Source organism: Diceros bicornis, chromosome 10 (assembly GCF_020826845.1).
Source record: "Diceros bicornis minor isolate mBicDic1 chromosome 10, mDicBic1.mat.cur, whole genome shotgun sequence".
Lineage (NCBI taxonomy): Eukaryota > Metazoa > Chordata > Mammalia > Perissodactyla > Rhinocerotidae > Diceros > Diceros bicornis.
This window is the reverse complement of record NC_080749.1, coordinates 59191934-59216067: the sequence shown is the minus strand read 5'-3', so window position 1 is coordinate 59216067 and position 24134 is coordinate 59191934. Positions and strand designations below refer to the sequence as shown.

Genomic DNA, 24134 nt, shown 5'->3' with positions numbered 1-24134 from the left:
GCCTGTGCTCTGCCCCCCGCTCAGGGCATCCCCAGGACCTGGGGAAGGGGATTCACAAAGAGCTACTGAGCACAGGCAGATGCCGCTCCGAGTCAAGAGAAGGGCCACTGGAGGCTGAATTGATAGCAAAGTTGTTTGCCTTGTGGAATTTAATTTTCCTCTCAAAATACAGCACAAAAGTGACTGAGACTCAGTTCCTCTATACTCATAGTAAGCACTCAAAATATATTAAGGAAATATTAAAAATCATGTTTCTGAGCAGGTACAAAGGCTTGGAGCCTTGTTTATACACCTAGGAAGGAGATATGTGTATCTCCAGGAATTCACACTTTAACAAGCATCTCGATGAGTCTGATGCAAGTGGTCCACACATCGCCCATTTAAGAAACAAGGCTATAAAGTTTAATAATTCTTCATTTACTTTCCATTTCTAAAAATATTACACAGTAAACCTACACAGAAAAAGGCAAATGCTATAAGTGATTCAAAAGCATGGCACAGTTTCCCCAGAAAATTTATCACCAATCTTCATGGCCTCTGTCATTTTTCTCCATCTTTACCATAAACAGAAGGCACATCAGGTAACATCAGGTATGAACTTTAACACATATCCAGAAAATTCAGAAATGGAAAATGCATAGGGCTGACAGCGTCTGCTGTTGTTTATTACTCAAAAACATGTCAAAATTAATCCCATTTACCCTTCACATTTATCTTAAAAAGAATTTCTTTCAACATAATTAACCAAAAAATCCCTTTTCTGTAGCGGAACTAGCATTAAATCATGTCATCATTTGGATTAACGTTTTAAATGCAAGTAAATATTTGGGTTATTTGAATACCCATCAAGTTGGAGACAATTTAGGGTTTTTAAATTAAATTAAAATTTAATGATTCTGTAAGTCACAGGTGCACCCACCAAACCAACCACTGGAATTCATTTTAATGCAATTTACTAGAATACGTAAAGTTGTCTACACATGTTAATATAGTGCTAGATGTAAGGTTGGGAGAAAGTGCTGGAAGGATTCTCTAGAAATGTTATAACAAGATCCAGACTTTTTTCTTAAAAAAAAAAAAAAAAGGTGGTGGCCTGGAACTGCTAAACAAGACAAAGCAAATAAAATAAAATATGGCGGCTGGATTGCCTTCTGCAGTCTCCTGGCTCCATTCTCGCCGTCATCGGCCAGATGAGCTGGGCTCAAGGACGGTCAGGGATGTTTGGTTCAGAAAGTCACCGCTGGTTTTGGAATCTGAGCCCTGATTGTTTAAAAATAGCCCGTGGGGAGCGCCCTGGCTGGCAGTCCTGATTTTCTTCTCTTTCCCTTGCAGCCGAGACAGCGCCACCCAACTTTGTTCAACGACTGCAGAGCATGACCGTGAGACAAGGAAGCCAAGTGCGACTCCAAGTGAAAGTGACTGGAATCCCTACACCTGTGGTGAAGTTCTACCGGGACGGAGCCGAAATCCAGAGCTCCCTTGATTTCCAAATTTCACAAGAAGGCGACCTCTACAGCTTACTGATTGCGGAAGCATACCCGGAAGACTCCGGCACCTATTCAGTAAATGCCACCAATAGCGTTGGAAGAGCTACTTCGACTGCCGAATTGCTGGTTCAAGGTATGTGATGGGGGTGGAGGAACAGGGAGAAGGCGAGAGGACTGCTTTAGGAGGAAGCCAGGCCAGAGGGCCACCTGCCTCCTCTCTGTGGCCTGGGGATGCTGTGAGCTGAAATCAAAGCTGGCTTTCCACATCCATGAAAACAAAAGTCTCTGAGATTCTAAGCAGGAGCTCAGGATCACTGAAGCAACCAGTGGTTATTAACCCAGTTAGAAACTGGAAAGTATTTCAATTAAGTTGTCTGTGTTTTCAAATTATTGGCAAATAATGGAATTTTTTAAAAAAAATTGTTCTAAGTAAATTTTTATCTAATAATGAACATTTTTTATTTTAAACTCAATGTATATTCATATAAAATTCAAAACTAACTTTATTTTCCTTCCCTGGGACACCTAGAAAATCTTATTGACTTTGTAGTCAGAATTAACAGAATCTGTTTTAAAATGGGTCTTCGTGCTCTCTCCTAAATATTTTTCTTTCCCTTCCCACAGGTGAAGAAGTAGTACCCGCTAAAAAGACAAAGACAATTGTTTCGACTGCTCAGATTTCAGAAACAAGACAAACCCGGATTGAAAAGGTATGTTTCTATACTGTCGGTTTTCAAGCCTATCAGATCCTTGCTTCACCAACTATTGCTCCTCAACATGGGCTTGTTTTCATCCTTTACAGAAGATTGAAGCCCACTTTGATGCCAGATCAATTGCAACAGTTGAGATGGTCATAGATGGTGCCGCTGGGCAACAGCTGCCACATAAAACACCTCCCAGGATACCTCCGAAGCCGAAGTCAAGGTCTCCCACACCACCATCCATTGCCGCCAAAGCACAGTTGGCTCGACAGCAATCCCCATCGCCGATAAGACACTCCCCTTCCCCCGTCAGACATGTGAGGGCACCGACCCCATCTCCGGTCAGGTAAAGCCTTTTAAAAGAGATCAGGTCATTATGCATTTTTGAATTAGATTTCATCCAGTAAGAAGAGAAATAGAGGGAAGCAATACAAAATGTAGGATGTGATAAAAGGGGTGGACCAAAAGGGTACTGAATATGATTTTCATCAATCCTCACTGTTCACAGGTAAATCGGAGAACTTCATAAACTCTAATTCTGAATTCTTATTTGTATACCACTTAATAAATATCTGCTTTAAAGGTCAAGGAAAAGCACAGTGAAATGAAAAGAGCACAAAATTTAGGGTTGAAAGCATTGAGTTCAATGAACCCAATCACTTGCTAACAGTATGATTTAGGGACATAATATATCTAATAATAAAATATTCACCACTATTTATTGATCACTTTCTCCACGTCAGACATTAGATTGGCACTCTATGTATGCTATCTCGTTAAATATTCACAGCAACCTCTAAGAATTATCAGCCCTAATTTTAGAGATAGGTGACTGGAGCTAAAGAAGTTAAATAATTTGCTTAAAGTTTTAGTTTATGTCATTTATAAATTAAAGAGAATCACAGTAAGAATGATCTCACAGTGCGTTGTGAGAACGCAACAGATAACTAGTTAAAGATGCTTTGTAAATAGAAAATAATTATACAAATGTTCCTATAGTCAGGTAATAAGTAAAACCTCCTAAATATTTTGCATATGCTTATGTTATTTTATCTATAAAATAAAATGGATCTCTATGCTTAGTTAATATAGAGGTATTTTAGAATATGAGCGTATATCATCAGGGCTCAGAAATTATATAATCAAGTGTAAATTATCCATAGCAGATTTGAAACTTTGGGATTTGGCTCAGCATGCTGAGGTTTCTAATACAATGAACTGAAAAACGTGCAAAATTTGGAGTAAACAAAAAAGTGTTTCTTGATCAATTTAAATGAAGTAAAAAACATATAGACAAAGCTAGCCTGCCAAGAAGAATTTCTAAAAGGATAATAAAAAGGGGATAGTTGACCTAAAAAATATTCAAATTTACTGTAATCAAAACAGTATGGTATTGGTAAATGAATATAAAATATGTCAGGGGAGCAGAACAGAGTCAGAAATAGATTCAAGTATACAGAGAATTCAATTTTTAATCAGAGTGACCTTTCAGTTCAGTGGGGAAAAGGATATTTTACTTGACAAAGAATGCTGGCCCAGTTAGCTATCCATTTGCAAGAAAACAAACATAACCCTCTATCTCACACCATTCACAAAATAAATTCCAGCTTGATTAAAGAGCCAAGTTAACAAATAAAAAACAAAAAAATATGTGAAGAAAATGTGGGAAAACATTTGTGGAGAAGCACTTTTAAAAACAGATTTACAGATTCAACTACATAAAAATAAAAATTTATGTGTGGCTGAAGCAAGGTCATTGCTAAACCAAACAGTGCATTTCAGAAAAAATTTTAAAGGCGCCTGTTCTTGAAGGTATTTCATTGCTTCAGCCATAAAAGTATTATAACAAATACACAATGGCTACAATTTGGAAGGTATAAGCCTATAAAGAGTGTATAACCTACACAACTGTACATGTTGATGCTGGATAAGACCCCATAAAGAAACAAATGGCAAACAGTAGAGCTGGGGGGAAATGTTTGCAACACTTACGACAGACAAAGAACTAATATACCAAATGTATTTAAAAAGCTTCTGCAGATTAATTTTTAAAGGAAAAAATAAGCAACGCAAATTAAAAAAATGGACAGAAGACCACCTCTTCACATAAGAAGCAATATAAATAGCCAATAAATATATGAAAAAATGGTAGATATCTACCAATCTTTATTATATGAGCCACTTAAAAAGTTAAAGGTATTAGCAAAAACTAATATAAAGCCTTGAACAAAAAGCTCAGTGTTAAAAACATGTCTAGTTATCAAATAAAAAAAATGTTCTGTCTCAGGCTACCTCCAAGTTTGCACACCATGAACTCACAACATGAGCCAAATTCAATTTCTGGGGGAGATAACAACCTCACCGTATTTTTAATCCAAGACTAAGGGTCATTTAGAATTACAGAGCTTCCCTCGTTCCCTGGAGCATTTTGACTGTCTTAGCAGTTCTGGGATTTCATTAATAACAATCCCAATTACTTAGCCCTCCAAATTTGCTTTAAAATAATTAAGAAATAAAAATACCAATTTGTGGAGAAAATAATGGTCATCCAAGATAGACTGCTTCCTAAAATGTCTCATGGTTTAATCTGGATTTTTGTCATAGAGTAAGGCAAACATATTTCATTGAAAAAGGTGCATTGTATCTAGCTGTGACGAGGTGATTTTTTTTTATTGTAAGAGCAGAAATAAGCACCTTCCTATAATGACTTAAATTACATTGATTTTCACAGTTATGGGCTTACCTGCAACCTGCTGCTAATCACTCGTCATGCTAATCATGTCTTTAACTCTTTTTGAATTATTTCCACTTTACTAGATGCAGCAAGAACAAGGGCACAGGCTGAAACTTGGAAGTACAAGTCACTTTGCTTTTCCTCAATTGATGTAGACCCTGCATGATTCTAAACTGGTCTTTGTTATATTTCTAAGGCAGTCACTTTCAAAATAGAGACATGTCCCCTAGATCTCCCTTTAGTTTGATTACAACTTCATTTATAAAATGTAAAATGATTTTCACAAAAAATCGTTCTTTAAGAAAATAATTAAACAATTCTTCATGAAACTGTTAATATTCATAAAACTCTGTAATTTAGAGAAAATAGCAACCTTGATCATTAATTAGAATAATCATTTCATTTATGATCAGTATAAGTTAAATATGTAGTGCCAGAATACATTTATAAACATTTTCCTATGTGCTCAAGTAGTTAAATGCAGTGATAAGGCAATACTGCCACCAAGAGGGAAAAATGTATAAACTCTGTTGATTGAGTTAAATTAGCTCCAAAAAATTTTCTCTTATGATAGTTGACCAACCCTTAGAATTATTGCTATAGATCAGAAACTGTCTTTTTTGGCTATAAATGCCAGAATTTAGCACCCAGATTCTTCAACTGATGCTATTACACTTTGGACATACTTAAAAAGCAATGAAAACTATTTTGGAAGAAGCCACTTTACCAATTTAATAAGAAACTATAGAATCCTTAGATTTCGAATGACCCAGTTCCCACAGTAACGCTAAGGATATTTAAAAGAAGTCCAGGGTACAATACAATGAGGATGAGGGTAAACAAATGCGGAGGAAGTTAAAAAGAGCTGTCCACACACCTTGACCAGCATGGCAGTTTCCAAAGTGCGTTGTACAGCCTATACCCAAAAAAGTTCCGCAAAAGGAGATACGAGGAAGCTTCCTTATAGCCTGGAGATTCACAAGGCGTATGCACATGGTGAAGACTGTGGGAAGTCCTGCAGGAAAAAAAAAATGCTTTAATTTGTTTAGTCTAGAGTTGCACAAGCATTTTGATTACAGAAACCTTTGTTCATTTAATACCTATTTGACATGTCCTTGTCCGCCAGAACTGGAAGTCCACAGACGTTTAGAGTTATGATTACCGTATTTGCCACGTCCTTTCTTTGGCTGTTCTTCTTTTCCTTTTTTTTTTTTGGTGAGGAAGATCAGCCCTGAGCTAACATCTGTGCCAATCCTCCTCTAGTTTGTACATGGGTCACTGCCACAGTGTGGCTGACGAGTGGTGTAGGTCCGTGCCTGGGATCCTGGCCCACGAACCCGGGCCACTGAAGTGGAGAGCTTGGAACTTAACCACTATGCCATGGGGCTGGCTCCTCTTCGGCGGTATTTTAAGGAAGCACCTTCTGCTGTCTTAATTTTTTAATGTGAGAAGGTGGGGCAGGGCACAGAATTCTTTAGCGTAGAATGAAGTCTGATTCTCTTACAGAGTTACAGCAGATAAGAATAGGGCTCACTGACATTTAAAACAAATTACTTTCAAGTACGTTTTTTGCCCTCTGAATAGGTTATAGAGGCACACACTTTAAAACTCTGTCTTATAAATTAAATACTGCCAGATTTTCCTTCCATTATTCAAATCTGATGACCCGGAGTCTTCCTCATCTTGGCGCTCCTGACCTCTGTGGTTGGTTTTCAGGTCCGTGTCTCCGGCGGCACGTCAGATCTCCACGTCGCCCATCAGATCTGTTAAGTCTCCGTTACTCGTCCGTAAGACTCAGACACCCACCCTGGCCCCAGGTGCCGAAGTGCCTCCTCCTTGGAAACAAGAGGGCTATGTGGCCTCAACTGAGGCTGAGATGAGAGAAACCACGGTGACAAGTGCTACTCAGATCAGGACAGAGGAGAGATGGGAAGGGAGATACGGGATTCAGGAGCAAGTGACCATCAGCGGAGCTGCGGGCGCTGCTGCCAGAGTGTCGGCCGGCGCCGCCTTCGCTGCAGGGGCCGTCACCACTGGTGCTGCAGAGGTACTGTCAGAGCTGCCTGGTTTCGTTTTCCTTTCTTTCACGTCTGGTGTCTCTGACCAGAATCCTGCCATGAGCTCAGTCTGTATAGGTTGGAGGGGAAAGCATACAAACTTAAGAATGTAACGGAAACTGAAGACCAAATTTGGCTCATGCTTTGTAAAAGCATTTTTAGTTGGGATAAAGACTCCAATCTGAGGTTTTCATACAATACAGGTTTTAATGACACATACTATAACTCTCTTGGCAATGATAAATGGTTATGCACATGTCTATTTTACTATAGGTAGCTCAGTTTCCATTGTGTTCTTGTATCTTCTACTGGGCGTGTCATTTTAAAAAGTAATGTACTTGGTTATTTCCAATCCAGGTGAAACAAGAAACTGACAAAAGTGCAGCTGTTGCGACCGTTGTTGCTGCTGTTGATATGGCCAGAGTGAGAGAACCAGTTATCAGTGCTGTAGAGCAGACTGCTCAGAGGACAACCACGACTGCTGTGCACATCCAACCTGCTGAAGAACAGGTACACGTGCGCTGTGCAGCTGGGCTCTGCATGCAGAGACCCCGTGATGAGCCAATGCACAAACCTATTTGAGGACAGCACAGAGCCCAACATGGCCCAGACTTTTAGGACTTTGTGGGCAAAAGGTGGTCTGAGATACCAAAGCTGTTCAAGATGGGAATACCATAAGTACCGGTTCTATATCAGGCAGGTAGGCAGGCAAGAGTTAACTCTCAGAAAGTCAGTACAGGAGATAGAAAAGGTAGTCAAAGTAACAAGGTGCCTCTGGGTTGAGTCAGGCAAAGGGTGGCCGGGAAGGTCAGCTGAACAAGAGGGATGTGTGTGCAGTCAGTGCTGGGGATCCAGACCCGTCAAATCCAGAGCTCAGTCGCTCCAAGACCCAGGCACGGAAACCGTTGTTTCAGGGCCGACATTACCTTTCTCTAAGCTTCCCCCAAAGACTTTTGCTTTTACTTTTCTCAAAACAAATGTGACACTAGATTCATGGCTGAAAAGTGTTATAAATCCAGGATAATTTCCCATCTCCTATTTGAATAGATTTTGTTATAGTTTGAAATCACTCTAGCTTTCCTCCTTATCCTCTCTTGTGTGACATTTGTCTTCTTCCTGATTTATTATTGTAACTTTTTATACAAGGAGCATTAACCTATTTCTTTCCTTTTCCCATGAAAATCAGATAAGAAAGGAGGCAGAGAAGACTGTTGTAACTAAAGTAGTAGCGGCTGCCGATAAAGCCAAGGAACAAGAACTAAAAAGAACCAGAGAAGTAATTACGACAAAACAAGAGCAGGTGCACGTAACTCATGAACAGGTGAAAACGGTTTTTGATGTGAAATTATTGTTGTTGTTACCTGTGTCAATGCATATAATAATGTTTACTGTGAAGGGTGTTGTTTCTTGGGCAACATGGTTGTTATCGCACTAAAAAGATCTCCTTGTATCTGTGTATTCCTGGGTACTGGATACCAAAGTCCCTTAGAGTCACCAAATGCTTCCATTGTGTAGACAAAAGGGACCTCTGTGAACACTAACTGGGGGTAGAAACAGGGGTCTCATCTACATTGATCTGGGGATGCACTAACTAACATGTGACTGTGGGGAAAGTAAAACCAGGAAGAAGTAGATGCTGAGATAGGAACAGGGAAGAGTGGAAAAGAACACCGAACACACATTGCTTTAAACATAGCTTAGCAACTGCTCTCTAACTCCTTAGGAGAACCTTCGAATATGGATTTGAAGTGGGATGGACAACATGGCCTTTGTAGGTCAGATGACCAGAAAAAGTGAAAAAGACAGCCCGATGATTGGAGGCATTCAAGGACAGATTAGAAATGGCCAATTGGTAGGGCTGTTGGCCAGTGGAGCCAGCTGTCAGTAGGTGGTTTGAGATGATGAACTTTCAAGTCTCTTTCAACGCTGAGATCCTGAATTTCAGTGATGATGTCTGAGAATGGCAAAGAAGCAAATGGGGAAAACTGTCCTCCCCACATACCTTAGCAGTCCAGATCCAAACACAGCATCCTTCAGTGGGTTAAGGATTTGGAAAACATTTGCCTGTGATATGTACAAAACTTTTCTCCCCATAATGTCTCAATTTTAGAAAAGTAAGTCTTGATGTTCCAAACCATCATAATATTTAGGAAAATTTTCAAAGCAAAAATATCATATAAATGCAGATTATAAATTGTCTATACTTGATTTCTCATATATAAAATAAAAGAGTCATACAAAATTACTTCTAAGGCCTTTCATTCTAATATCCTATGCTCTAAGATCACCTTTAGATGACAGAGTGGCGTATAATAATATTGCCATATATCCATTTATCAAAATTGGAAGTCTTTTCCAAGAAGACGGCAACTCTCTGATTCAAAATAAACAGAGTTGAATCCAATTTTTTTTCTCTAAGCAGCATAACTTATGGTTTAGGCAGAGAAAGAGCATGGTCATATTAATGAAAATGAGAAGGTTAATTTTATTTAGTGATATTCTTTCTTTCAAAGTCCCATTTTGTTTTATTTAATAAACATTATGTTACTTCCATTAGAGATCAGGAGATAATAAGGTTTTGTTTTTATCATTCATTTCAGATAAGAAAAGAAACTGAAAAAGCATTTGTACCAAAAGTAGTAATTTCCGCAGCTAAAGCCAAAGAACAAGAAACTAGAATTACGGGAGAAATTACTACAAAACAAGAACAGAAACAAATAACTCAAGAGAAGGTAAGTCCCATTTTGTAAATACCTTGTAGTTCGTTCACAAATATCCCGTTCCAGCCAGCTGTATGCACCCTAAAACCAAAACCTCTAAATGGAGGAGTCTTATGTGTGTATTTTCTTTTTGGTTTCTCCATGTTGAGTATTGAAACTCTTTCATGATGGAAATTCTGTTCTCATTGCACAATTTTCTACTCATTTGATCAGTTGTGGTGAGATTGTCTATCTATTAGAACAGTTTGGGGCACATCTACGACATTTCTAGAAGATTATTAAATGGAAGATAGATATCACCCCAGTCCAGTTACCCACTGGTATAGTCAGATTTTCCATGCATAGCTGAATCCTCAGTCACTTAGAGTGTAACACACAAACTACATAGTTGTAAGACACATGCGTGCACGCACACACACAGGCACACACCAGCTGCGAACGCTCCAACTAAGCATCAAGGGAAAGTGAGGAAATTCTGGATGTCAGGGAAGATCAGTACTTCTTCGAAAGTGCCCTAATTACGGTTGATAAACAGTGACCTGGAAGCATTGGCTCTTTTTGTGCCATAGAACCATGTGGGAACAACCTCAATGTCACCAAAATCCACTTCTCTCCCATGTGTGAAATCAAGCCTTAAGGTGTCAGGAAAGAAGCATCTATTTTGATTTCTTTCGTGTTCAGGGGGGCACCTGTGCTCACCTCTCTTCATCTCAGCTCTTTGCTGATCCCAGAGCTACTTTTTAAAAAAGGTCCTACTGAGAACACTGTGTACTTAAAAGGCTAGTCAAAGGCTGTTGGATGAATTTCCCTCTCCTGGTAGTGAGTGAGAGACTTGGAATGCACAAGAACCATACGTGGCATAATCAAAGGCATAGAAATCCCTGTTGCCATTGCAATGCTGGTGACTGGCAAGTTCAGCTGACTATAGTTTTCCAGCCATTTGCCAGTAGTCGCTCACTGGCACTAACATATCAACATGTCTCAAAGACGAGACCTTTCGGTTTCTAGGACAAATTGCTAAGCGGCAGGTGGGCAGAAAAGAAGCCCATTCTTCAGGAAAACAAAAAAAAGTTCTGTGTTTTAGACACCAATGTAGGCCCTTAAAGTGGAAATGTGATATTTTCTCTCTCACCATTAAGCATTCTGTATTCTCCCGAATGTTGCAAGGATATCTTGCCATTTCTTTTGTGCCTTTTGAAACTCAAATGTTTATCTTACTCTGAAAATCAGATAAGACAGAAAGCTGAGACAGCTGCGTCCATAGTGGTAGTTGCCACTGCAGAGTCCACAAAACTAGAAACAATCCTGGGAGCTCCAGAAGAAATTGCCACACAACAAGATCAAATGCACATAACTCACGAAAAGGTGATGGCTTCCTGCTGGTGTGAAATTCACTCTTGTATCGTTTCATTTGCAAGCCACCTACATTTCCATCATGGGTCTTAATCATCACTTTTTCACCTCCTCCTCTTCTTATAACTCAAATAGAAACCTTCAAAATCTCTCATGCCCTTTTGCCACCTCTCTTTCTAGCTTTCACTGCCACGTTTCATTCCTAACTTTTGGACTTTCTTTGGACTGTTACTAATATGGTATTATAATTCACTTTAGTATTTAATATTTTCCTATTGAAGACTCCAGTGTACAAGTCTATTGATAAAATGCAATATTATATGTTATTTATGGCTCTACTGGAATTTCCTATAGATTGTAATAAGAATAATGTGAGAAAGAGAAATGCATCCTATATTCTTTATTGCTAATCACATTTTTTCTTTTAGACTAGACTTATTTTGATGTTGTTACCAGTGAAACAGTATGGGTGATCAAAGTACCTCAAACGATATATTCAAGTGTGATTAAAATGTCCCTGAATAGGAAGAAATTTGCTTACTTTCTCAGTTTTGACTTGTTTCTTTTATTAGAGGCTGTATGAAATTTAACGACCGTTTTCTCATTTCTTTTTTATCATATGACCAGATAATGAAAGAAACTAGGAAAACAGTGGTACCTAAAGTCATAGTTGCCCCACCCAAAGTCAAAGAACAAGATTTAGTATCAAGAACTAGAGAAGGCATCACTACCAAAAGAGAGGAAGTTCAAATAACTCAGGAAAAGGTGAATACAGATATTTGAGATGGGAAAAATTCATCCTTAAACTAATTTCTAGTAAGCCATTAACTACGATGTGGTATGAATTATTAATCTGTATTTTCCTTTTTGAATCCCAAACTAAAACCAAAGTGGTACATGTGTGACTTCTGACTATTAATTTTTTCTGCACATTTGATTTTCATCAGTCTGTAACATTTGTAATTCATTTTATTCACCGTTATTCTTTGCATGAACGTTAGCATTTTTAGCCTGATTTTTTAAAAGCAATATATGGAATCATCTGGACTTTTTTTGTAGTTAACATTTCTAAGTTTTGTGATTCCCAGTCAGTATATGCAAACATTGCCAAGTGAAAGTTAACTTTCCTATGTAGTTAACCCTGAATAACTTCATTTTGCATCCCCACTAAGAAGGGGGGAAGGGTCATAGTGTGTGTGCCTGAAGCCCTGTACATTTAAACCTTGATTTTACTGTAAAAATCAGATGAGAAAGGAAGCTGAGAAAACTGCCTTGTCTACAATAGCAGTTGCGACTGCTAAAGCCAAAGAACAAGAAACAATACTGAAAACTAGAGAAGGAATGGCTACTAGACAAGAACAAATCCAAGTTACTCATGAAAAGGTGACGATTGCTCTTCCGAGTGTGAAATCCCCTATTATAATACATTAACACCAAATCTCAGAATTTCTTATTATGAGACACTTTTAACCTAATTTATTTTTTAGATGATTAAACAATTGAAAGCTAAAAAGTCAAATTATTTATTATTGTTAATATTACTACATATTCCTTTCCCCACTGATCTCTTCATTATTATTTTCCATTTTTTATTATTAACATGTAGAAATTCTTCAGAAGTTAATGATTGAAATTGCATGCAGGCTAATTTTAAGATACTTCATGAACATAAACAAATGTATAAGTAAATGATGAATCTTACCTACTGTCAAGAAGATGTATGTTTTCAGGGGGTCATAAACTCAGTATATTATGTTGTAAAGTATGGACTTATTTCAGGAAATTACCCATAATTTTCTTCATATGAAACTTTATCTTTTTTCCCCCTGCAAATATCAGATGAGAAAAGAAGCTGAGAAAATTATAGTGCCTGCTGTAGTAGTTTCCGCTAAACAAGATGCGATATTAAAATCTAGAGAAGGAATTATCTAACCAAAATAAATACACATAAGCCACGAAAAGTTTATTAGTAGCATCTATTTGTGGCTATGAAATTTCCATGAATTAATTTACTTCCCATGACTCTGTCATTTACCTCAAATGAGCTATCTACATAATTTTCGTATTTATTGCTGCTATAGCATTTGGAAATACAGTACTTTTCAATTTCTTTAGTGTCATGGCTGAATCCTGTCTATATTTCCCTCAATGTTTTTTCTATCTTTACATCTTTGTTTTTTGCCTAAGACGTGATTTAAGATCAACTTTTTAAACATTTACCCAAGTCTAATATTGAATGGCATCTTAGCCTTTCAGAAATCTCGTCGATGACAGAAATTCTAATATATAACATACTTCTTGAGTGATTATTTTTAAATTTGTGTTTGTTCTGAATCACCTAAATTTGACTATCTTATTTTTGTTGTTAAAAATTAGATAAGAATGGAAGCTGAGAAAATATCTATACCCAAATTAATAGTAACCACTTCAAAATCTACTGAACCAGCCACACTGCCAAGGACTAGAGAAGTATTTGCTATTAAGCAAGAACAAATACATCTTTTTTGTGAGGAGATGAAAACAGATGCTGTGGAGGTGAAAAGTGTTGTTTCATCCCATTTCATCGTCAGCTCTCATAACTTTTCATCCATCATGAGTCATTGTGCTCCTAGTGTTCCATTTAATTGCTTAGCTGATCAACAAAACATTAGAGATGATTAGATTCAGTCCAATTTCTCCAGTGGAACAGTTAGCATTTCTAGTTGTGAAAAGCCAGATTAAATAACACTTTTTTTGTGTGTCTCCTAAGTTAATTCTCAGCCTTTAACTGGTATGAGTTGGAGTCTCCTATTCCTCTTTCTGCTTATCTAGGTTCCAAAAATATGAGGGATGTGAGAATCCACTAAGAAACAAAAGCAGCTATCAGCATCGAGTACTTATTTGTGGTTGTCCACCAAACAGCATATGTATGTGGATTTGATATTCATTAACTCAGGAAAAAATACATAGATGCTTCCCCAATTTAACATATCCTGTTCTAATTAAGATTCTCTTTTTGCATAAGTTTTAAATTAAGAACAAGATTTGTATATTTCAGTCGGCAAATGACAATATTTTTGAGCCTAAGTTTTCTCATCCTTAAAATAAATAAAACTAAAACTCAACCTGACTACCTAGCAGGTGGGTTGAAAGTTTCAAATGAGATATAACGTAAGTGCAATCACTCTACTATATTTGTGTTATCTGTAGAAGATGTTCACACTTTAAAACATCTATAAAATCAAAGTCAACTAATGGCCTATATGGTTAAAAAAAGAAACAAATAAACAGATGAATAAATTTAACTTACCTAAGCCTCACATATGTTTAACAGTTTCTTCTAAAAGGCAATCTAAAGTGAAGATGGTGTTTCAATCTTTCAAGGCAGGTTAGATTGTGGCTTCCTAGAAGGAAGAACTGGCTGAAGCCCATGATCACTAAAGACCCAATTCCATCTCAAAAAACCCTCATTTATCTCTTAAATGGTTCAGATAATAATTTTAACAGATATACAGGTAGAGTACTTGAAAAACATTTCAGATGCAATCTAGATTCTATTTACAGCAACAGAAAAGAAAATTGGACATTAATAAAATATTCCAGCATTACTTTCAAAGAGCACTGATGGACATGGTGATGTGATGTTCACAATATGCTATTTCCAAATATTGCCTAGAATCATAACATGTAAGCCATATGAGCTAGTTTGCTCTCTTTAAAAGAGAAACATCTTTGCAGACTGTGTTCCCATTTATGTTAATAAGATTCGTGGAAATGAGAAAACAACATTTCTGTTTCCTTCTTCACTTTAATAATGAAAGAAGTTTCATTACTATTCACTTTAATAATGAAAGAAATTTCATTATTCCCAGTAATAATGAAAGAAAATTGAACTTCACTGTGAAAGGTTGTTCTCTTGGATCCAAATATGATAACACTTTCATTTTAATCACAATATCTTCATTCACATGTTTTAAGAAAGATATTTTCTAATAGATTAAAAAAGTCTTATCCCTAGGGAACTGTAAGTAAATTAATATGCTCACTGTGTGTTATGAGCTTTTGTGTTATCTCAAATTTGCATGCAAGTGTACAACTCTAGCAACTGATTTTTCTGGATGGCACTATGACAGTATTTGAGTGCATTTTTATTGTCATTGTTGTGTCAACAACAGACTAAATGATTGACAAGATAATAAAAATAATCAATGAAGATAACCAGCCCCAAAGTGCTGATTTCCCAAGTGCTAATGGTCCACTTGTCTCAGACAAAAGACTAGAAAAACTCAAAATCTCCTTACTATTTTGTATACATCTTGTGTTGTCCTATGCTGTGTCTGTAGGATTTAATGTCTCATCTAATTAAGCAGGTATATATAGAGTGTATGTGACTAGATGTCTATACATTATAATAACCAATGAAATATTAAGTTCCTAATGCATTTCTGAGTTACATTTCTGGATACATTAGCATAGCTGTATAACATGAGTGCCATCTGCCTATCATGCCTTTAGGCATTTGTCTGTCCTTGATGATCCTAGGAGGAGATGTCCCAGCCTGACTTTGGCAATACTATGTATTAATTCTGGAAACCTTGTCTCCAGGTGGACGTTGGGAAAAAGGCAGAAGCTGTAGCAACAGTTGTTGCTGCAGTCGACCAGGCCCGTGTTAGAGAGCCCAGAGAGCCCGGGCACCTGGAAGAATCATACACTCAGCAGACCACTTTGGAATATGGATATAAGGAGCATGTTTCTGCCACAAAGGTAGCTGAGCATCCCCAGCGTCCCGCCTCAGAACCCCACGTTGTCCCTAAAGCAGTCAAGCCTAGAGTAATCCAAGTTCCTTCTGAGACTCGTGTCACAACTACTGATCAAATGGGAATGCACATATCATCACAGGTGAGTCTGTACCCACTGATTTTTCACCCTATTCATGGGAAAGCAAGCTTAACTGCTGTGGTTATCTGGTGAACAGTAGTATCACTGAGTTTCATTTCAATGCAGATCAAGAAAACTACAGATCTAACAACTGAAAGATTAGTCCATGTGGATAAACGCCCCCGCACAGCAAGCCCTCACTTTACCGTTTCAAAAATTTCTGTTCCTAAGACAGATCATGGATATGAGGTAAGAAGTTAAAAAGCATGACAAAGAAATGTTTAGCTCAAAGGATATAAGTATCTAGTGTGTGATGTGGAGTATCTTTGGCATAGGTCAATGTGGGCCTCTTTTTGGTGACGTCTGTTTGCATTCATGGTGGACTCAGAGGTCCCTAAAGTTCTGAAACCTGCCCAGCAGGGTGACCCTAGAGTAGCAGGTGGTTATCTTACAACTCTGAGAAGATGCAAACCTGTACAAGCTTCTCTCTGTTTCACACGTTGTAATGGGTGGTGTATTACACAGTTTAGTTTTTCTTATGCTGTGAGACATTTCAGAGTGACTGAACTGAGAATGTATATCAATAATAAGGAAATAAGGCAGACATTGAGAAATCGTATATTCGTATATCCACATAGCAAGATGGAGAGGGCATCTTGTGGGGTGGTTGGTTGAATTGTGGAATCACACAACCCTGAATTAGTGTCCTAGCTCTGCCCTTTATTAGCTCTGTCATCTGGGGCAAGATAATATATATAAAAACCTTAGCAAACTGAAGCATGTAATAACCCTCAAGTCGCTATTGTTCTTATAATACACACCCAAGACATAGAATCCAAACGTTATGTGCCTTCAAAGAATTGTAAGGTACATTTAATAGCTGTGTTTGGGATAGTCCCAAATTACTATTGAAACCAAATAAGCATAGTTAACAAGAGAATAAAAACAATAAGGAAGACTTTAAAATATGTTTCTGGACCTTTCACAAAGATTTGTGGCTAAAACCTAAATGTGCTATTTTTAAATAATTCTTAGGAATTTACCAAGTATCTTAATAATTTCTTGATTTTAAATTTCCCACTGTGGTATTTTTTAATTTCCCACTGTACTATTTTTGGGATGGTTAAGTGAAAATTCACAAGTGAGCTTTAGAAGACCCTCAGTCCCTTTATGATGAGAGCATAAAATAAGGAGCTCTTAATATAACTCTAAGAAAGATATTTTCAAATATATTTTACAGACTGGCAGGAATGGCAATGAACTTTATAACTGGCTTATCTCTCACTGACTTTTCATTAACTGTAAGAGTAATAATGAGAACATTAAACAATGGACCATATAGAAAATAGACTCCGACTCACCGTAGGCATACTAGCGGTGAAGCACTTCTGAATGATGACTCAGATGACAATAAACTGACTTTATTTTCTGACTTCGTTTCCATAGGCATCAATAGCTGGTAGTGCTATTGCCACATTACAAAAAGAGTTGTCAGCCACATCTCCTGCTCAGAAGATCACCAAATCAGTGAAGGCACCCACAGTGAAGCCTGCTGAGACCAGAGTGAGAGCAGAGCCCACCCCCTCGCCCCAGTTCCCCTTCGCTGACACACCAGAGACTTACAAGAGTCAAGCTGGCATTGAAGTGAAAAAGGAAGTAGGGGTGAGCATCGCTGCTGAGACCATCCGTGAAGAGCACTTGGAAGTACTGCATGGGCGTGAAGTCAAGGTTGGTCACCAGATTGCATGCTGTTTCTTGATCCATTCCCATCAAGCAGGGCCAGGCGCTTGCCTTTCTCCTCTACCATGCCCAGGCTTAATTTTATTGAGCATGGTGTAGGTCAGAGCTCTTTTTCTCAAATTATTTTTATAATCTTGCACGTGCTAGGAGTTTATGAGATTTCCTCTGACTTCCTGGGCATTTTGTAACATCCTTTGTGTAAATTGCAGGTAACAGAAACAGCAAGAGTACCTGCACCTGTTGAAATCCCTGTTACTCCACCAACTTTGGTCTCGGTAAGTAAAGTTGATAGTGTTGGACCATAGGCGTCCTGGTCAAATAATTTTAATATATGTTTGCAAAGATCAGTTTCTCAAACTGGGAAATGGTCTTAGTGAGTCTACAAATACTAACTTTAAGACCATACACCATTTGGTAAGGAAAAGGGGGAATTCTGTGGGCAACCGTCAGTCATGTATTCTACAGATTTAATGAGTTTCCATTATGTGTAAGACATTATTGCCAGAGCTATGGAGATATAAGGCCCAATCCAGCCCTCTTTGAAATCTTTGTCTTACTGAGAGAGAAAATATACATAAACAGGCATAATAATATATAGAATGTGATGATCACCTCAACAGAGGGAAGAGCCAGAGAAAGGGTAGATTGCCTCCAGTTGGGGATAGCCTGGAAACTTTGTTGAAGAGGCAGCATTTGCTGCTGAGTCTTCAAACTTTGTTGGGATGTGAATATGTGAGAATAACAGAGGGTACAGAATTGTCCCATTGTGTGGTAGTAGTTCCACCTTACGAACTTGGAAATGCCTTACATTTCTTTCAAATTGGGGATATTCCAATTTCCAAAGGAGTCTCTTTACTAATATTTCTAGAGTCCTGATCTTAAAAAACCATTTTACAGCAATTAGAATGTGCAAGCTCAAACCCTCACATTTGTTATAATGTATAGAGATGATTAATGAATATGCCCTTGTACCAATAGATCCTTTTCTTCTCTCTTCAGGGCTTAAAAAATGTGACTGTCATAGAAGGTGAATCTGTCACCTTGGAGTGCCACATCTCTGGATACCCATCCCCAAAAGTGACATGGTACAGAGAAGACTACCAAATAGAAAGTTCCATTGACTTCCAGATAACCTTCCAGAGTGGAATTGCTCGTCTTATGATCCGCGAAGCCTTTGCGGAAGACAGCGGGCAATTTACTTGCAGTGCTGTGAACGAAGCTGGGACCGTCAGCACATCCTGCTATCTAGCTGTGCAGGGTTAGTGGCCGCACCGCCTCTGTCCTTCCACACGTGCCATCACTCTTATGGTCACTTCTTTCCACAATATGGTTTCCACATACCTTGTAATGATATTCCCTTTTGGAATTGGGGAGTAAATTATGGGGTCAACTTAACTGTCATGCTAATCAGAGGTCACTTGACTTAAATGAGAAACTTCTGTCTTTTTCTAGCATCGGAAGAGTTTGAAAAGGAAACAACAGCTGTGGCTGAGAAAGTTACCACAGAAGAGAAACGGTAAGACATTCATTTGCTAATGAGCTTTCTTTATAGTACAGTTTTGATTTTTCAGTCCCTTTAGTATTGGCAAGTTGCAATCCAGAAGCTAATGTGAAGGGAATTCTCTTTCCAGCTTTGTGGAGTCAAGAGATGTGATAATGACTGATACCAGCATCACAGAGGAAATAACAGGGCCCGGAGAACCTTCGGCTCCTTTCTTTATTACAAAACCAGTGGTCCAGAAACTGGTGGAAGGAGGGAGCATTGTGTTTGAATGCCAAGTTGGCGGCAACCCAAAGCCCCATGTCTACTGGAAAAAATCTGGGGTTCCTCTAACCAGTGGATACAGGTATTTTGATGGCTGAATGATAGAGTTATCTATCTTTTGTAAGATATGTATATGAAGCCTAGAGAGAAGTAGAATTTACTTACCTCACCAGCCCCCAAATATAGGCTCTTCCATTACGGAGCCTTCATGGTGTGTTTGAGATATTTTCACATTTTTGTACAAAGTCTTATGGAGAAACAAAGGTGGATGGAAGATATATTTCTTTATATTCTAGTTTGATTCATTTATAGTGCTAGTGAAATAGAGAAAATGTGAATTTTTACACACGAATGCACACACACACATGTTCTTCCAGAAAAGATCTGAGACAACTTTTAGTAAAAATACATAGTAATGAAGTCACTAATAGATAAAAGAATAAGGGTCATGCAATGAAGAAGAAAGCTAGTTATACATGAAAATCTATGCTAATAAATTTGTGTCAATTGAATATAAAATTTAGCTTTGAATTTCCTGCAACTTAAAACAAAAAGGAATAATAATCTGAATATGATTATCTAAAAATGTTGCTATCATATCTTAATAAGAAGAAATATAGTGTACCAGATGCTTCATACTGAAATATTTTAAAGGAATTTATTGTTTTGATATTAATTTAATCTTCAAATGAAAAAATGAACAAACTAATAAACAAAGAGAAAATACCTAAGTGTTTAAATGACCTCATCATTTCCCAACGTAAATACTGAAGCCCTTATTTCCATATGGTTGATTCTAGTCTTATTATATTCTATTATTTATTTTAAAGAATATATGAACATTATTTAAAATGAAAATTGTAAGTTGTTTGGCCTCCATTACTCATGTCCATGCATTTTCCTCAATTTTCAGCAATTTTTTATTATATTTTGGAGATTAGTCACATGTTTAGGATCATTGAATTTTATACCACAGATCCACATAAGGGTTATTCTGCTCACCTAAGGGTTATTTATGACTGAATTTTTTGTTTGTTCATTTCGATAAAGATACAAAGTGAGTTACAATATACAAACCGGTGAGTGCAGACTGGTGATTTCGATGACATTTGCTGATGATGCTGGAGAATACACTATTGTTATTCGTAATAAGCATGGAGAAACTTCTGCATCTGCCTCGTTGCTTGAAGAAGGTAAGTGCAACTCTAAGCATTTCCTATGTGCATAAGAACAGAAATGCAGGGACGTGGCAGTGGCATGTGTTTGTCAAAAGGCCTGTCGCAGTATCCCGAGTCTGATGCTGGCTCTGTCCTTATCTTGCCTTCAGCCGTAAGGGATATGTTTTAGACCACATAGCCTCAAAAACCATACTGGTGTTAAACTTCTGAAGTTCTGGCAATAGTTTCTATTTGGTGCATCCATTTCTAGGCATATTATGCCTTTGAAGTTGCAGGAATTCTAAATCCAGTTGCCTTCCAGATTCATGCAGATGACACTAGTGAGTGCAATGAAGACAAATGCAAACTGGAGAGTATATGCCCTGCCTCAAGGAGGCAGTAGCACCTCACCTCTAATGTGTTGTTGCCTGGTACACACATGTACCAAGCTCAATATTGCTAGAGCTTCTGATATTTTACATAAAAGCTGGAAATCAGGATTTTCAATATTCATAAGTAATTTGAAAAAAAAAATGTAATAGCATTCAGGCCAAACAAAATGTATCTGTGGTCGCCATTATCTTTGCTTAGTTGCTCACGTTTACAGTGGACCATCACACACTCTGTCTCATTTGATCTGCACAACACCCCTTAGAGAAAGTTATGATATTATCCTCATTTAGCAGAAAAAGCACTCAAGACCCAGGAAGGTAAATGAATTGCCAAAAGTCACACAGCAGATTGGGAAGAGCTCTAGGATAGATCCCAAAGGACTGAGTGCTAATATAAAATTCTTTCTACAGTAGTAGTGGCTGATTTGACTTGTTAGTGTAAGTTTGGTTTTGAAATTCAATCTAATAAATATCTATTGAGCACTTTGATACTAAACTTTGGAAAATCTGGCTTTTGTTATCAACTTTCCCTAGTGTAGGGCTTGCCTGAATGAACAGTGGTGTGAAGGCTTTTTCGTAAGAACGTCAAAAAGTAACTTATGTTCTTAACTCCTAGCTGATTATGAGTCACTGATGAAGTCCCAGCAAGAAATGCTTTACCAGACGCAAATGACTGCATTCGTGCAAGAACCTAAAGTTGGAGAAATGGCACCTGGATTTCTATACCCTGAGTATGAAAAAGAGTATGAAAAAGAACAAGCCTTAATTAGGAAGAAAATGGCCAAAGATACTGTAATGGTCAGAACTTTTGTAGAAGACAAGGTGAGTACAAAAATAATGACCAAGTGAACCATTTCATAAATTACACTTTCCTCCCACAATGCCCCTCTTTTTGTTTGATATTTTCACTTTCAAGTCATGAGGTCAGGGTTAGACTACTACCAGTAGGTCCAGGTTCACTGCTGACAAATTTCCTTCATCTTCATGACATATTGCAAATATGACTTTAGAAATAGGGATTGCATATATGCAACAAAATATGACTTTAGAAATAGAGATTATGTATGCAGGAAAAGACAAATATTAGCACGACCAAGTTCATTACCACCAAGATCCCTTCATCTGTAGGGTGAACATCTCAAATGTAACCCATACTTTTAGAATACCATTGACCCAAGATGCTACAGCATGAGCTGGCAAAGATGACTGTAATGCAGATTAAAAACAAAACAAACAAAAAAAGCCTTTAAAATTTTTCTCCCAGTTAAAAACTAATCAACCCTTTTTTCTGAAACCAACACTCTTAAAGAATTTCTATCAGTGAGGGTATATCTTTTTAACAAACTATCTTTTTTACTACATAGGAATTCCACATTTCTTCCTTTGAAGAGAGACTTATTAAAGAAATTGAATACAGAATAATAAAGACTACATTAGAAGAACTTCTTGAAGAAGATGGAGAAGAAAAGATGGCAGTTGACATTTCTGAATCTGAAGCCATTGAATCAGGATTTGAATTGCGAGTCAAGAATTATAGAATTCTTGAGGGGATGGGTGTTACTTTTCATTGCAAGATGTCTGGATATCCATTACCCAAGGTAAAATATAAACACTTATCATATCTCCATGCTACAATAAAGACACAAATAGGCTACAATATATAACTATTTTATCTAAATTTTATTCATATATGCATGATATTATTTGCAGATTGCATGGTACAAAGATGGCAAGCGCATCAAACACGGAGAGAGGTACCAAATGGATTTTCTACAAGACGGCAGAGCTAGTCTGCGCATACCTGTTGTTCTTCCAGAAGATGAAGGCATCTATACTGCATTTGCCAGCAATATTAAAGGAAATGCAATCTGCTCAGGGAAATTGTATGTGGAGCCCGCTGCACCACTTGGTGCTCCGACTTACATACCCACACCAGAGCCAGTGAGCAGAATCAGGTAAGAGTCATAATAATTTGAGTCGATTAGTATTTAAATTGTGTAAAACACCAAATATCCCAGTAGCATATTGCTATTGTGTAGGGGAAAAAAATTGAAGGCTGAGACAACACAGAAACTTGCTATTTGCAATATCGATGATTGCCAAGAGTTTTTATTTCATACCCCTATGTAAGATGAGCACAGCATTTTCATTAATGTAGCATACTATTCATTTTGCAAGTGCTATAGCTAATGTAACAAAAGTTCTTGTATATTTAACACCTGATTTTATATAAGTTATTCTGAATTTACACAACAACCCTGCAGCATCAGGATTATTATTACTGTTTTGGACATGGGAACACTGAGTTTCTGTGATCCTATGAAAATTGCCTTAGTTCACCCACCCTGTAGGTGGTGGTGCCAGCACTTGAAATCTAATCCAAGCCAGTCTGGCTGCAGTGTATAGATAGGATTTTGGTTTTTTTCAAATATAATTTCTATTTTTTTCCTCCTCTTGAATAAAGAAGTATATTTTTCTTTTCCCATAAATTTATTCATTGGTTTATTTAACCAACCAGCATTTATTGAAATGTTTTGGTAGTTAAATCAAAAAGGTGTGGTGACTAATTAAATCAAGGTGCTGGGGGACAGACAGCATTAAGGATTTGTAGGCTGGGTACCTGGCTGTGTTGAATGACTACTGACTGAGATTGAAGATATATGAAAAATATATTTTGGGGGGACAATAATACTGTATTACATTTTGGATCTTGGTGAGTTTGAGGTGCCTTCTAATATATACAAGAAGTAATTTCTAAAATAACATTAATGAACAAGACACAAAAAGCTTTGCTTATTTTGCTGAGTTTTCTCTATGCCTCATGAAAATATTCTGGTTTGCCTTTGTTTTTCAGATCTGTCTCTCCACGTTCAGTGAGTAGATCTCCTATACGCATGTCTCCTGCACGGATGTCCCCTGCACGGATGTCACCTGCCAGAATGTCCCCTGGACGTAGGCTGGAGGAAACAGATGAGTCACAACTTGAGAGACTGTATAAGCCAGTCTTCGTGTTAAAACCTGCTTCTTTCAAGTGTCTAGAGGGGCAAACTGCCAGATTTGACTTGAAGGTTGTGGGTAGACCTATGCCAGAGACCTTCTGGTTTCATGATGGTAAATATTATGTTTTTGCTCACAAATCATTACACACAAAAATAAGCTTATACGTGTGTC

General features: G+C 37.6%; 1 protein-coding gene across 1 annotated transcript in view; it reads left to right on the top strand.

The window, feature by feature from the left end:
- Window positions 1-24134, top strand: part of TTN (titin) — a 271163-nt gene that overhangs the window by 4874 nt on the left and 242155 nt on the right. Inside the window, exons 4-25 of the mRNA XM_058549338.1 lie at window positions 1333-1620; window positions 2112-2197; window positions 2290-2534; window positions 6639-6969; window positions 7337-7489; window positions 8166-8300; window positions 9580-9711; window positions 10930-11064; window positions 11680-11817; window positions 12298-12435; window positions 15637-15930; window positions 16036-16158; window positions 17356-17637; window positions 17859-17924; window positions 18649-18907; window positions 19102-19165; window positions 19281-19496; window positions 20465-20607; window positions 21580-21785; window positions 22328-22561; window positions 22674-22918; window positions 23818-24074. Coding sequence (XP_058405321.1) covers window positions 1333-1620; window positions 2112-2197; window positions 2290-2534; window positions 6639-6969; window positions 7337-7489; window positions 8166-8300; window positions 9580-9711; window positions 10930-11064; window positions 11680-11817; window positions 12298-12435; window positions 15637-15930; window positions 16036-16158; window positions 17356-17637; window positions 17859-17924; window positions 18649-18907; window positions 19102-19165; window positions 19281-19496; window positions 20465-20607; window positions 21580-21785; window positions 22328-22561; window positions 22674-22918; window positions 23818-24074 — 4170 coding nt within the window. The remainder of the gene's footprint in view (window positions 1-1332; window positions 1621-2111; window positions 2198-2289; window positions 2535-6638; window positions 6970-7336; window positions 7490-8165; window positions 8301-9579; window positions 9712-10929; window positions 11065-11679; window positions 11818-12297; window positions 12436-15636; window positions 15931-16035; window positions 16159-17355; window positions 17638-17858; window positions 17925-18648; window positions 18908-19101; window positions 19166-19280; window positions 19497-20464; window positions 20608-21579; window positions 21786-22327; window positions 22562-22673; window positions 22919-23817; window positions 24075-24134) is intronic.